The sequence below is a fragment of the Chironomus tepperi genome, unplaced genomic scaffold (genome assembly GCF_022539635.2).
Source record: "Chironomus tepperi strain 1889 unplaced genomic scaffold, CSIRO-AGI_Ctep_v1 contig_337, whole genome shotgun sequence".
Lineage (NCBI taxonomy): Eukaryota > Metazoa > Arthropoda > Insecta > Diptera > Chironomidae > Chironomus > Chironomus tepperi.
Window position 1 is genome coordinate 2,494,520 of NW_027226459.1, and position 14,782 is coordinate 2,509,301.

A 14,782-nucleotide genomic window follows, 5' to 3' on the forward strand; every position below is an offset into this window, starting at 1 on the left:
GGTTCATAGCTCTTTAGACACTAGTACACTAGCTGTCCCGCGTCACACAGCTTGTCCACCACTGGATTCTATTCAATACACATGCATGGATATTTAAATTACTGACAATTATTATAATGTGTCAAAAAAAATACTCTAGTATGAGTGAATGACTTTATATTCCATATATTACTTCTCGATAGAATTCTCTTGGTAACTGACTATATGTAGAAATAAGAAGAATACAAGATGAACATTTATTTTATTTTATATACAACACGCGTGCAAAAAATATTTAATATATTTTGGCGGTCGCGATAGAGGCACAAAATCATATGATATTTCTCATTAGCGTATTTTTGCACGGGAACCATGTGGCTTCATTTTGGATTCAATTTGACTATTTTATTTGCTTTCTGATTACTTGCTATTTTATTATTGGTGAAAATATTTGATGATTTTTATTGGAATTATCATAGGGATTGGTTTATGTCTGAATAATTTTTGGAGAGGCTTGGATGATGATTCATTTGGGAGTTTTACAGGTGGTTTTTTGTGGAGAATGACTTGATTGTGTAGGTCTGGAATGCTTTGAACTTTGTTCTTTTTTGGATGAATTTTGGTACGGAATTATGTCAAGCACAAGAGGACTGCTGGTCTCTATAAGTAAGATCCAGGATATGCTCTTGATTTGAAATCATGACCTTTGTGTCTTAGTACATAGCATGGTCACTGTATGGTCACATACACTTAACATTTAGACAGATTTAGACTATCTTACTTTAAATCAATATTGTCAAAACTGTATGCCGCGACATGTCAGTGTGTCGTCGAAATCGCACATGACATGTGGTATCAGTCGTGGCGATACACTAGCTTGCATATTTACAGGTTGCGTATCATTGCTTTAGACAATATCATAGCTAGAAGTCAACTCATATTTTAAACAGAAAAGCCGACTTATATCGACTCAATTGAGCTCTGAGAAATTCCCTAAATATCACAAATTGAGCCAATATAGAGGAAGCCTTCATAGGAACATCATGTCTGTGACATAATTCACAAACAACCCCCTCCACCACACATCACATGAGATATTCTCTTACTTAAGAATTATTAAAACATTTATTCACGAGAGATAAGCTCTAAAATCTTTAAAATTCCATACATCCCATGCGGGAGCTTCAGTTAAGCACAGTAAAATTCTCAAAAGAATTTTCTTTCATCTCTCACAAAGATGATGTAACGACAATGAATTAATAATGATCAACACCTGTTTTCTCGACACGTTTTTGTGTTAAGAATTGTTATTTAATTCCGCAAAAAAAAAATCTGATTCCGCAAAAGTGTACGCACATGTGTGTTAAGACATTCAAGGTCGGCTTTGTTTGCAGAGTTATTTGGTCAAGGTTATTTAAATGCTATGTGACAAAAGGAAGTAAAATCAAGTTTGAGAATCAAAACTTAAAGATTCTCATTAATTTCTCTTTCTACAAGACAATAAGGCATGCTGATGATGAGTGGGTGCGTCCAATCTAAACAAACTTATATACATGAACAAATTGACGAACACAGAACAGATGATGCGATATTTTCATTCTGATTACACATATTTTTTTTTGTGTGTTTTAATTTCATAACTACAATCTTTTTTTTCTAACTAGGCAGGCTACACATGTTGTGCGCCATATATTTTTTTTTTCATCATCATCTCTCTTCCTCTCTCATTAATAAAAATTGAGCTCAGTTATTTTATTTTTTTTTGGGTCTCATGCAATGACTCACGTTCGCACGAGCATTTTTTTTTTTTGTGTGCCTTTGCGACATTTAAACTATTAGATGGATTTACCATTCATATACCCGATTGTATTTGTGCGTAAATTATTATCGTTCATTGCTTTTATGGAATGCAAAATGAGTGCGGCTTATGATTCACGACATAAGAAATTCCACACATAGCATAACTGCCATCATCATCATTATTATTGGCTTGTTGTGCATTGTTTTGTTACTTTCTATTTTACTTCCATAATTGCTTTCAATTCTCACTCATGAGACATGTTTAAAAATAGCAGCAATAAATGGGAATAGATTTGAGATTGGGGATAGAGAGTTGTTGGGGACGATTGTAAGTTTTGTATTGGATTTTTGAGTCATTTACTTACTTTACCCCAAGTGATTGGCAATTCAGAGGAGTCATGTATCTAGGCGCCCCGGGGTAAATGTTTGAAAAATGACTTTTATTAGATTTTTATGATTTAATTTTTATTGATTAATGCATTAAAGAGCTGTTAAGAGTATAAATTTCAAAATTTTGCGCCCCGGGGTAATTCTCAACCATCCGGAGTAATACAACACCCTGGATTCAATAATCAATTTCAAATAAAACATAAATAAATGCTCGATCTAACAGAAGTCAAAAACTAGTCTCAAAAGCATGTCCAGAGGGGTTTTCAGGGTCAAATTCCCCCCTCCCTCCGTCTTTTCCGCCTTGGGGCAATTTCTAGATGAGTCTTTTGCTATACTTAATAACAGTATGAGTAGAAAATGCTAAAACCACGTGACTAAAGCTGAATATTTGACATAAAAATTAGATTAAAATAACCCATGGGTTACCCCGAGCTATAGCAGCCATCAGAGGGTAGACAGTGGGTAAACCCTCAAAAACTCTCGACATCACATTCAATCGCCCCCAATAAAGTCTATTTTTAAACTATGAATTAACGTTTTTTTCCTCTCTCTCTCAACCAATTCTTCTCCAACGTGTGTAGTTAAATGTGTGTCTGTGATATTTAATTGATGACGTGGATCAGCTGTTTTATATACTTTTTTTTTGTCTGCCACACTTTTTTATTTCACTTCCAATTCGATACAATTTTTTTTTTGTGAAAATTTTTCCTACACATGATAAGTTCTTCTTGATCTCACAATCTGAACTGTATTGCTGCCCTGAACATTGAACAGACAGTAATGTCTACGTAAATGGTAATCATATGATGAAGATATATTATGCAATCGGATGCCTCGATGAAATCGAGATCGAGAGAATCTAAATGATAGACTGATTAATTTCTTCATTGCAATTTGAAGCTCCAAGTATCAATAAAATAAAAAGAGCAGTGCAATCAATGAACAATGAAGAGATTGAAATAGAAGAAGAAGTGGAGAAAGCTATAGAGAAATATGCAATGAATGGGATATGAAACAAAAAAATGTGTCTAAGAATTTTTTGCTTTCAATCTGAAATAAAATATGCAATTGCTCTCCATTCAGTGCCTTCTCTAAGGCAAAATCGTGATGTTGTTCCTCTAGTCTCTCCTCCTATTCATAAATTTTTATGATGATCTTGATTGCTGAAATGAATGCTTGATTTTGGGAAGGGACTGGAGTTAGGGGGGTTGAGAGGTGGCTAGGCAGGGGTCATCCATCATTTGGTATGGAATTTTGATGATGTTGGGACGGTATTTGTTGGTTTTTATGGGCTAGGGCAGCAGAGTCACTCATAGTGACTTTCGGTGTCCAAATTGTCATATTTAGGCTTACTGGAGCTCTGGCACACCCTATCTCCCTCGTAACAATACCATTGATTAACACAGAACAGCTATTTAGCCTTCATATAGCAGCAAAATGAAAGCCTTGTTCATGTGTGTCACTCCGGAAATTCCCAATATGTTCATTTCATTCTCAGCACTCCAACAGTCCTTCCACATCCAAATCTACAAATCTCATCAATAATTTCTAATTAAAAGTCCAATGCTTCCCAACATTCCATTCCAATGGTGACTCTCCTACCTAGGCACCTTGTTATTTTTTTTAATATAATTTCTTTTTCCTCTTCTTCTCCGTTTTCTTTCCTTCTTAAAGTTGCATAGTAGGCTAGCTGACTTACCTTCATTTTTGCCATTGCACCATACATTCAATTGCATTCCATGCCGCGCTGCTGCAGATTTTTTGTCTTGCTCTTCTCTTTAATTTTGTAGTCGATCGTTCTCGCGCTATTTTGTCTAGTGACTGTGCTGCTCCCGTTGTTTCTATTTTTTTGTCATGAGATATGAAGGAGATAACATGCTGTATAGCAGGACTGAGATGTTGCTCAAGTCTATATTCGATGTTTATTACTTTGTATTTATCACCAATGATGCTCTATATTGTCATCGCACAATAACTGCAATCTATAAGCAAACATTCTCTGCTGCCGTGCTGCTGCTTGCTTGTCGATAACTCTCGCACAGTTGTTCCTTCCATTTTTCTTTCTTTTTTTTCATCTCATCGTTGCTTGCTTGCTCTATTATTCTTCTTCTTCATGTCCACATCCACCACAATTTCTCTCCTCTATTTTTAATCAATGCCGACGAAAGGCCCCTCTTTGGATACATCACATGTGCATTTGTATTCAACTATTTTAGTATCAGCAGGCCAGCAAAAATAGCAGCAACGACATAAATGATAATGGATTTCTCTTGTGTATATCTCTATCATTGTATGGGTTATAAGTACGTGAGCATAACACTTACATATACATATGATAGTGTAAATATAACCGAGAAGAAAAAAAAAAGAGAATTGCTTCATGATTGTTGTTGGAAAAACTGCTGTTCAAGTGCCGAATGAGAGTAAAAAAGCGGAATGTTGGAGAAGCAAAAAAAAAAAAAAGCTCTGATGATTGCATGTTGCCGTGTAAACATTTTCAGTATATTTTTGCTTGGCTTACGATCAGACATATGAAAAAAAATAACTAATAGTAAAGAAATTCATACGGTCGACGTTGGTTGTCTCTCGCATAGTCGTTTCGTTCGTCTGCTTAGTGAAACGTATAGAAAATATATATATACATAAAAAAAAGAAATAATTATAGCATATACGAGTGGAAAGAGAACAAGAAGTTGATTCATAAATATTGTGGAATTTTTGATTCATAAAAAAAAAGAAGAGATGAGATTTAAAAGCACCGTTTAATGTGCCTGTGCATTTGATTATGAAAGAAAACTGACAAAAAAAAATATGAGAAAAAAATCGTAAAATCGCAGTTTTATTTGTGTATATTTTGGAAAGGCACGCACACATTTTTTTTTTTTTTTTGTGGGAGATTCATTCGAAAGTGCAGTTTAGGGTGAAATTTCATCTCTAAAAACTAAAAGTGAGACTTTTTTTTTTCAATAATATTTTTCTATACTCAGCTGTTATTTTTTTCTGATTCACTTATTTGTGAAAGTCAACGTGATTTTTATTTTTTTTTTTGAGTTTAATTGGAACTTTTTGTTAGTAATTAAGATATTTTAAGTGATTATAATAATTTCTGTGGACTGTGGATTGAAAATTATATTTTTTAAAAATAATAATAATAATGGATTGAATTTACTGTGTGAAGTTGAACAAAGTTCAAGAAACTTAAAAATGTGAATTGTAAATAATTTAAATAAATGAATACAAAAAGTTTGTGAATTTATAAAACTAAATCAAGTTTGAAATTTTAAAAATTTTGTTAAATTTGTAATCATTTTGAAAATTTAAATTTTATTTCAAGTTTTGAAATTTAAAACTAAAGTATACAGTTAAAATAAACTTTAATTTTGAATTAAACTTTAATTTTCAATTTGACTTAAATTTTGATTTCAACTTGAATTTGAAACTTTGGCTTTGAAATGATTAAAATTTAAATTTCTATCTAAATTTTTTAAAAACTACAAAAAGTGAAACTTTAATTAGAAAAAGTTTGAAAAATTAAAATCTAAAATTAAAATTTTAAAATCTTTTGAAAATCAGAATTGATAAACTGTGTTTTGAGTCAAATTAAAACAAAGTTCATCAATTTTTAATTTTTAAACTAATTTATAAAAATTTAAAATTCCAGAAATTGAACTTGAAATAAAAAGGTTAAATGAACTAAAAAAAGATAAATTTGTGATTGCAAAACAATAAAAAAATCTTAAAATCTCGTGACTTAAAATCTACAAATATAAACATTTACACAAAAAATTGTTAAAATTACGTCAACATTGCGTTGAATAAATTCTACTAAATAGTGTTAAAGTGTTGAAAAAGTCAAAAGATCATGAAAAATTAAAGTTCAAAACTTGCGTTTATTAAATATTCAGATCAAAATACGAAGGAAAAATAACAACAATTTCAAAAGAAAAAAGTCGTTGCTAAACAGAAAACCTAATTGTTATCAAACAAATAATAAATACATAATAGTGAAAAAAAAGCACATTTTTCTGTGCCGAAGTGGAAAAAAGAGAGAATTGGGTTAATAATTAAACGGAAATCCAACAAAAAAAGGAAATTTTTCTGTGTTGAACTTGAAAGGAACTTTTTTTAAGTGAAAATATATAAAAATGTTATTTTGAGTCAAGTTCAGATGGCAACAAAAAAAATTTCATTCATTTTCTAAACATAACTGGATAATAAAAAGAGTCATGGAATATCAAGCTTTACCTGAAAGTTTGTAAGTTTAAATTAGAATAAGATGAAGAGTTTGTAATTGAATTTTTTTATTTTCAAAGTTCTGCGAAGTAAATTAAATTTTGTAAGAAATTTGTCGGCACGTGCTTCACTTGATAAGATTGTGTTAATTAGTATTGAGTGCTTATGAACTTATGAAATTGTGAATTAGTGATAAAACTGAATTAAGACAATTTTCGCGTAGTTTCGTACCACTTGAATTATGAAATTCCATTTTTTGGAGTCATTTATTGAATTTAAACATTTGTTCTGAAGAATTTGAATCAAAATTTTGATAAAATTCAATTTAAGTGTAGTTTCACACCCCTTGAAATTGAATACAACATAGTTTCATACCCCTTTGGTACTTTATATTGGAAAATAAGCACTTAATCTCAATAATCATAGTTAAAATTGATTAAATTTCTTCTAAAATTTTCCATTTTGCATAGTTTTGCACCCTTAAAAATCCACAACATCACCAAATGTCCTTCAAAAGTTCAACAACCGCACAAAAATTTCACAAAAATTCATTAAAACACAAAAAATTTTTTCATCCCCAATAAACTAAATATCGCAAAATATTTGCGTCAATCCTAACTCATACAGCAACAGTCGTATTTTAATTAAAAAATATTTTCTGTTTACAACAACAATAATTTCACTAATGTATCTCATATAATGATTTGTATATTTGACCCATTGGGCATACATGCCTCGTTGAATTACCAAATTCATTAACTTGTTTAGTCCTATTTCATGCCTAATTTGTGTGTGTTAATGGAAATTAAGCAAACAGGGCCATAAATTTTTCATCATTTTTTTTTTTTTTTTGGTGCTGTTTTTTCCATCATATGATTCACGGAGAGAGGAAAATGAAAACAGTCATCGATAAAAGCATGGCCAACAACAATACAAACAATCATGTGAGGAATGAAAAAATCCACAAAAATAAATTTGTTGCTTGGAAATGACGTTTTTAATTTTGGAGGAGAGGGTAAGGATTGGGTGGAGGTGTAGTCAAGAGCTATTTAGGAGAAGAAATAGGATGGGGATTGTAGGATATTATGAGCATCTTGTTGGGGGGTTTGGGGTAACTTTCTCCATCCCCTTACATCTTACTGATCAAATCGTTCCCAAATTGATCATGCTTCCCACAAAATCCTCAGGCAATGCCCTTGGACATAATAGAGAACTTAGTACCTACACTCTATCCCACCCTGATGTGCCCTAGTGCAGGGGAAGATGGGAGGAACTTAGCAACCCCATTCCTTCCACATTGATGCCCTAGTGCTGGGGAAGATGATAGGAACTCACCTCCCACCATCATACCCTACCCTGATGTGCCCTAGTGCAGGGGAAGATGGGAAGAACTCACCAACCCACCAAGGAAAGATGGTAGAAGTACATCTTTACATTATGTCCAAAACATCAAGCCAAGCCTCTAACTTTAGTCTATGATAAACTCATTGATGCGCAACATTACATCATTTAAGAACAGTTCCCACCCAAAAAAACGTAATCGAAATAAAATAATTAACCAGTAAATTATAAACGCATTAAAGGAGTTCCCCCAAAAAAAACAGCGAAAAAGTTATATTTAGAATTAAATCGTGTGGCAAAAAGGAATATGCGATAATAATAATAACAGAGAACCGTGTACATAACAACAGAGCAGAAAAAAAGTTAATATTATTACGAGGTGCTTGCCTTCAAACAAAACAATAAATAAAGTAAAAAAAGCGTAGTGGAACGAAATTGTTGGAGGTGTAAGAAGAAGAACATCCAATTTTCATGTGTGTAATGAATCTCTGACTTCTTTTTTTGTTGTTGTTGTTGTTCCTTCCAACTCTATGTACACAAATAAATATAAATATAATGAAAATCCAGATTTGCTGTTTTTTTTTGCCTGCTTGCTTCATATTTACAAGAACAATAGAGTTGTAGAGGCAACGAAAATAAAAAAGAGAATCAATTAAATGAAGTGTGAAGGAATTGTATCATGCTGTGAGTTGTGCCTTCGTTAATTTTTATTACCATTATATAAATCCTATCATCATCCATCGCAGTCATCCATCGTCATCATCCAAACGTTTGTTACGTGTTAAGTTCTTCTAGCGAAAAGAGTAATGATTCACCTTATTGATTTTGAATATTTTAATATGGTAGACACTCTCACATCGTTTAAGTTGGTGACGTCATGATTAATGAAGTGGAAATTAAATTGAGTTTTACAGTAGAGTGGTCAAAATTTGTGGATGGAATGATGTAATAAGTTAGGATTTTTTTGGCAAAAAAAGGTCAAACTGATATAAGAAAATTTGTAAAGAGTTTTAAGATCTCATATTAAATAGGATTCGAACCTATAGCTTCTCAAATATCCTTAGAATCAAGCTGAATGCTTTTACAACTCGGTTACTAATTCCACTTACAATAATGTGGATTAATTCGGTATATAAAGATTCAAATTAATTTATTCATAATATTAAGTAAGGTTAGAATTATGTATTCAAGGATCTGACTGATTAGACGTCATTTTGACTACTTAGAATTTCATAAAGAATTAGAGTTAGCAACGCAAGTTATTAGGGCTAGTAACTCATTAGCAATTAGAGCTAGTAGCTTAAGTCATTAGGGATAGCAACTCAAGCAATTGTAGCCAGCATCTAAAGCCATGAGAGCTAGCAACTCACCAGCAATTAAGGCAAACAACTCCAGCTATTAGGACTAGTAACTCTATAGCACTTAAGGCTAGCAACTCAAACAATTGGGACTAGCAAGTCATGCAATTAAGGCAAGCAACTCAATAGCATTTAGAACTAGCAACTCACTAGCAATTAGGATAAGCAACTCATTTTGTAAGAGTTAACAACTTAAGCAACTAGGGAAAGAAACTCAATACAAATTCGGACTAGTAACTCACAGGCAATCCTTGACACTTTCATAATAAATCGTACAGTCCCAAAACGTGATTGGGCAGTTAAAGGACATCATTATTGTCAATTCAAACTATAATTTACCTAAGACACATGAAATTCTCAAAAAGCCTTAGCACTTCTGCTAGAAAATTCCCAAAATCAAACCCCCATAACATCGATATCATCCCATATCATCCAAAAACCCCATCACATACTCTCTTCCCAACCAAAACATCATAAACCGTCTCCAAACTATTTATCGCGCCACAAAATATACTCAGTCACACGTCAATATTTTTTTTTGTTTTTTACGATCAATCAGCAACAATAATAAACAATTACGTAATATATCGAGTGCATCGTAAATGATGATACACACGAAAATACACACATTCAACATTAAAAAATTGTGTCACTCGATAAATAAAGAAAAAAAATTTTGTGAGCAACAAGAAAAAGAACTTTTTTTTACAGGCACTGCTTCAATTTTTCATGAACGCCTGTTCCTTTTCTCCTTCTGCAATCTCAATTTTTCTCATGGATCGTTCATATCGTCAAACAACACATTGTTATGCTTCGTATTATTTTTTGAGTTCTTTGCTCTCACCAAGCCAGCCTTTCTCACCATCATCTCCCGATTTTTATTTGTTGTTGCCAAAAAAAACAATGAATCAAGGCTGTTAAAGGTTTGTTTAGGATTTTTTGAGAGGAACAGATGAGAAATTCCTTTAAATTTCTTCCATGCCTTACAACAGCAGCCAAAAATCAATGCGAGAAGCGGGAGAGAATGAGAAGGAGAGAAAAAGGAGCAGCATGTAGTATAGAACAAGAAGTCACCCGAATTTGTGGCATTGACTTGCCTTTTAATTTAAGGAATTTATTTACCGTTTTTTCTCTCGACTCTCTTTGCCTGCCTTGCCATTGCTTGTTACCTTTGTGGTATATATTCTGGCTGCTGTTGCTGATGTGCCGACTTGTGTATGTACATATCGATGAAGGAAGGAAAATTATTGATTATGCGGAACAATAAGAAAGGTCTACATACCATTCCATGCTGTATATCCATATATTTAATATTGTAAAAAGTCAAAAAGTATTGAGCTTGGGAATGGAAAGAGACGAAGAGAATTTACAGACAGCTCAGCTGATGTTTATTTATATTATTTTTTTTTTGTGCTGCCTGCTTTTCCCTTTTTTTACATGTTGCTGTCTTGTGTACTAAAATATTATTATTATTATTATTATTTTTTCTGCTACATGTTGCAACTTCACATGCAAAACAATTCTAATTATTTACAATCGATTGAATCTCTCTCGAATATTATATTGTCTGGCTGTTCATACTCGTCATTTGTCTTTTTTTTTTACAATTTATTTTTATTACTACAGCATTTTTTTATTGATGTTGTTGTTGTTGCGACTATGACGATGTAAATGACTTGACATATATTTTTTTATTCTTATTATTTCTATTACATCATACATGCTGATAGAGCTATAAATACTTAATTTTTTACAAATCTCATTATGAAGGAACACGTCTCGGATTAGGGGGTCGATTGGATGTTACATAATTGCTTTTTGTAAGTCCATAGATGATCATGTTCCTATATTGAGCTTAAGTTGCAATAAAAAGCTGTCCATCTGACTTGGTTGATGGATATGTCGTCCAGTTTGTGTTAAATTCTCTGTCTGCATGTTGAGCTGATACTCTCTAACCATTGTTCTGCGCCAAGTAGCATTGGAAGCTCATGTCCGTCGTTTCTCCTTCCGAATTTCAACCTGGGACATTGTAGCAAATGTAGTGTTGCAGTGTCTATCAGGATCAGAGGAATTATGCGTTTCTGCCCAATAAAACACACATCAATTGGATGTCCACATATGAACCAGCAAATTCTCTCTATTTCCCAATAAACATCACTTACGATTTCCCCCATTTATGACAAAAGTCATAAATTTAAATTAATTTCAACTATAATATTGTGATGCATTCCAACAATGTTGAATTGTGTATGGTCAGGTATCGGAGGTCTATTACATGCCTCATCACATTGATTTACAAATGACATTTGGCATGATGACATGGGTGTACAGTAAGGGCACTATTAAAATCTTATTAAGTTTGCAATGCCAACTAAGCAGGCAGTCTAATCATCAATAAATTATCTTTTTTTTATTACTTACTGTAACTGATTGATTTTAATGACTGTCCAAGGGATCAAATTTTTTGCGACTCTAAAAATCTATCAAATTTTATGTAAAACTCTTAAGCAAGCTACAACTGTTTATCGGCACTAAATATCGACACAACTACGCATAAACAATTTTTTTTAATTATCCAATTCCATTTTTTTCAATTTTTGCAGATTAAAACGCGAAGAAGGTGGAGGTCAAATCATAATTCAAGCAATGGCACAGCCACAACAACTACAAATTCAACAGCAATCTGTTGAACAGCGACAAATGGATCATGATGAGAAAAAGATGCGACGTCAAATTGCCAACAGCAATGAACGTCGTCGTATGCAGAGCATTAATGCTGGTTTCCAAAGTTTACGTCAACTTTTGCCGCATCATGAAGGCGAAAAGCTTAGCAAGGTGAGTGTCGTAAAAAAATTGTATATTAAGGCTCAGAGAGTTCTTTCGCATATAAAGTTAAGGAATAAAAATTGCGTTTTTATTTACATTTTTACCTATAATACGACCGCGTAGTAAGGTATGAGCAAAGCACATAAAAAATAATTTAATGAATACACACTGTGTGCGATGTCCTCGACCAATTCCTCTCTTATTCTGCTGCTAATAATCGCGAAAGTATTACATATGCCAGCTTTACTTATTAAGTGTGATAATTAAGAGAAAAATTTAATCAGATGTGCTGAAAGATGCATTCCCTTGTGGGAAATTGAGAATGAATTTGGTAAGGGATCAGATTGAGATGTAGGATTCAAACTGTGGACAGGAATCAAAGTTTAAGGGGGTTTAATTCATCCTGAAACTGTATTCTAGGGATTCGAACCTTTTGGAGGTCAACAGACATTTTCCTTTGAGCAGCTTATCTATAGAATCATAGCTCAGCTATGGTAGTCCGTAACTCGACTTAGTGCAGTCCAAATCACTTCTTTGATGACATTACTGCCTGTCAGGCTTTAAAGCGAGACTGTAAGCTGCGTATTTGCTTCATATGATTCGAAAAAGAACAGGAGAAACTGCGCTCGTTCCGAGTCTCGAACCCATGACTTTTTGGTCGGTATTACAATAATTAGGTAAATTGCCGAAGTACTAAACCATTCCACCACCGAGTCACTCCAACTTATCAATCCATTCATAACAATTCCCTCTTAAGTTAAAGTCTTAACAAGTGTCCGACACGAATTTCGTCACTTAAACTTAACCTAAGGGAGATGTAATAAGTGAGTGAAAAAAAGGAATGTAATATGTAATATGAAAAAAACTGATGAGGTTGTAAAAAGCAGGCAATTAAGATGTGATTACATTGTTGCTTGCTACTTACATCGTCTGAATAATAATAATCAATTTGTCGAGTCTATGACTGACTACAAATCCTTGCACTCAATTTGCACTTTACGGTTTGATTTTTTTTTTTTCGTATTATTTTCGCAACTTTTCTGCTGTCTCAACAATCGGGAAGTGAATTGTAAACGAAATAAATTGCTATCGAGGCTTAATCTTTAGTATTGAGAGATATTTTTCACTGATTAAGCAATTAAACGCATGAGTAAGTCATAAATTAAAACACTATTGATTGTGATTTTTTTGTCTATTTCTTTTTCTACATCTGCTCACTGATCTTGTAATTAATATTTTTCTCAGCTACACACATTCCAAGTCTACATTGCTATGGCTGAAAATTATTTTCTGCAACATTGTAAGGCATACGTAGTATCCGATATTTACACATAAGTCATACAACAAAATTTCATTGAAAATTGAAAATAAAGATACGATTAGCCTATATTTCGTGTTTGAGACTGACTATATGTAAATTTACACATTCGCACTAATGTCAAAATGTGTTTAATTAAGAGATGAGTAAAGTCTTTGTAGTTTGTTAAGACTTATTGCGGACATTGGGTTGATTTGTTTATTTAGATTAGGATTTTGTTGATTCTGTGAAAGTTATGCAGCATGGATTCGAAGAATTTGATTTTAGAAGATACTTAGAGTGCAATGGAGTTGGAATCGACAGTTTTAAGTTAGGATTTGGTGCTTTTTGGTTCAAAATTCAATTTTGTTAATTCAAAATTCAAATAAAAACAGAAAAAAAACCTTACTGAACGCACTTGATCAAAAAATTTGAATTTAAAAAAATCGTTAAATTTAAAACAATAAAAGTCGTTAGAAATTTATCAAAAAAAAATATTCAATCTCTATATTAATGAAATATTCTTGATTATTCAGAATTTAAAGATTCGAACTTTGACTTTCTCTACCTCATGTCTTCATTACATTATCAACTGTGCTAATCAGTTAAACAATTTCCAATGTTAAATGCATTAACTCACTTAAATACATTGTAAGCAATTGTTTACATTTCTTTATGACTCGATTATACATGAGCAGCACTACAACTGGATGTAATTCACACTTCAAAGTTATGGATGTAAACTTTTGATTATCAAGCAGCATATAACATGTATTTAAGGTCTCTTAAAATTGATTTTTTTATGATTCCAATCATAAATTTATATCCATGCCTAATGCCATTAAGCATTTCCATAACTTCTAACACCTCTTTTTAAAGACATAGAAGTAATAATATTTATGACATTTTTGTCATCTCCTAGATTTTGATCGCATTTGTATTGTCATGTTTACATTCAATGCTGATTTAATGCACCTTTGAGTAGATAATAATAAAAAAAAATCGCAGGCAATTAGGGACAAACAGCACAAAAAAAAAACAATAATAGAGAATGAAAATTGCAATTTAAGAGGCTATTGTGTGGTTTCTCAAACTATGAATATGAAAATCTTAACGATTGATAATTTTTTTTGTGCAAAAAAAAGCACAGCACATGAAGGACAAATGTCACACGTCACAATTAATGACTAAAGCAATGTTCTCTATCCAAAGTTCCCTTGACTCTTTCTACTTTAAAGTCATTATTGGTGTTTGTGTTGCTTAAGTATCGATATATAATGTTAGGCTATTCATAAGCCGATAATAATAATAAAATATTCTTTTAAATGAAGGCCAGTGCATAAAATCACATTGAGTTATATCATAATCACAAATAGGCACTTATACACACTTGATTATTAATGTTTTTTGCTGGCTTGTTGTTGTTCTTAACTAGAATTGAGGGTCGCATTGGGTTTGTTGATGAGAATTGAAATTGGTTCAAAAAGGAGGGATGAGGATTGATGTGCTAGACCGCCTCTTACTTGCTAACTTAATTCGCTGGTTGGACATGTCAATT

At 32.5% G+C, this 14,782-nt stretch overlaps 1 protein-coding gene across 2 annotated transcripts in view; it reads left to right on the forward strand.

Annotated features, from left to right (window-relative positions):
* LOC139093696 (transcription factor SPT20 homolog) overlaps positions 1 to 14,782 on the forward strand; it is a 195,521-nt gene that overhangs the window by 41,934 nt on the left and 138,805 nt on the right. The window contains exons 1-2 of one of the 2 annotated variants that reach the window (XM_070644498.1): positions 6,048 to 6,424; positions 11,705 to 11,936. In XM_070644498.1, coding sequence (XP_070500599.1) covers positions 6,396 to 6,424; positions 11,705 to 11,936 — 261 coding nt within the window. In that variant the 5' untranslated portion in view covers positions 6,048 to 6,395. Of the gene's footprint in view, positions 1 to 6,047; positions 6,425 to 11,704; positions 11,937 to 14,782 lie in introns of those variants that run through there. The other variant, XM_070644497.1, reaches the window with a different exon arrangement.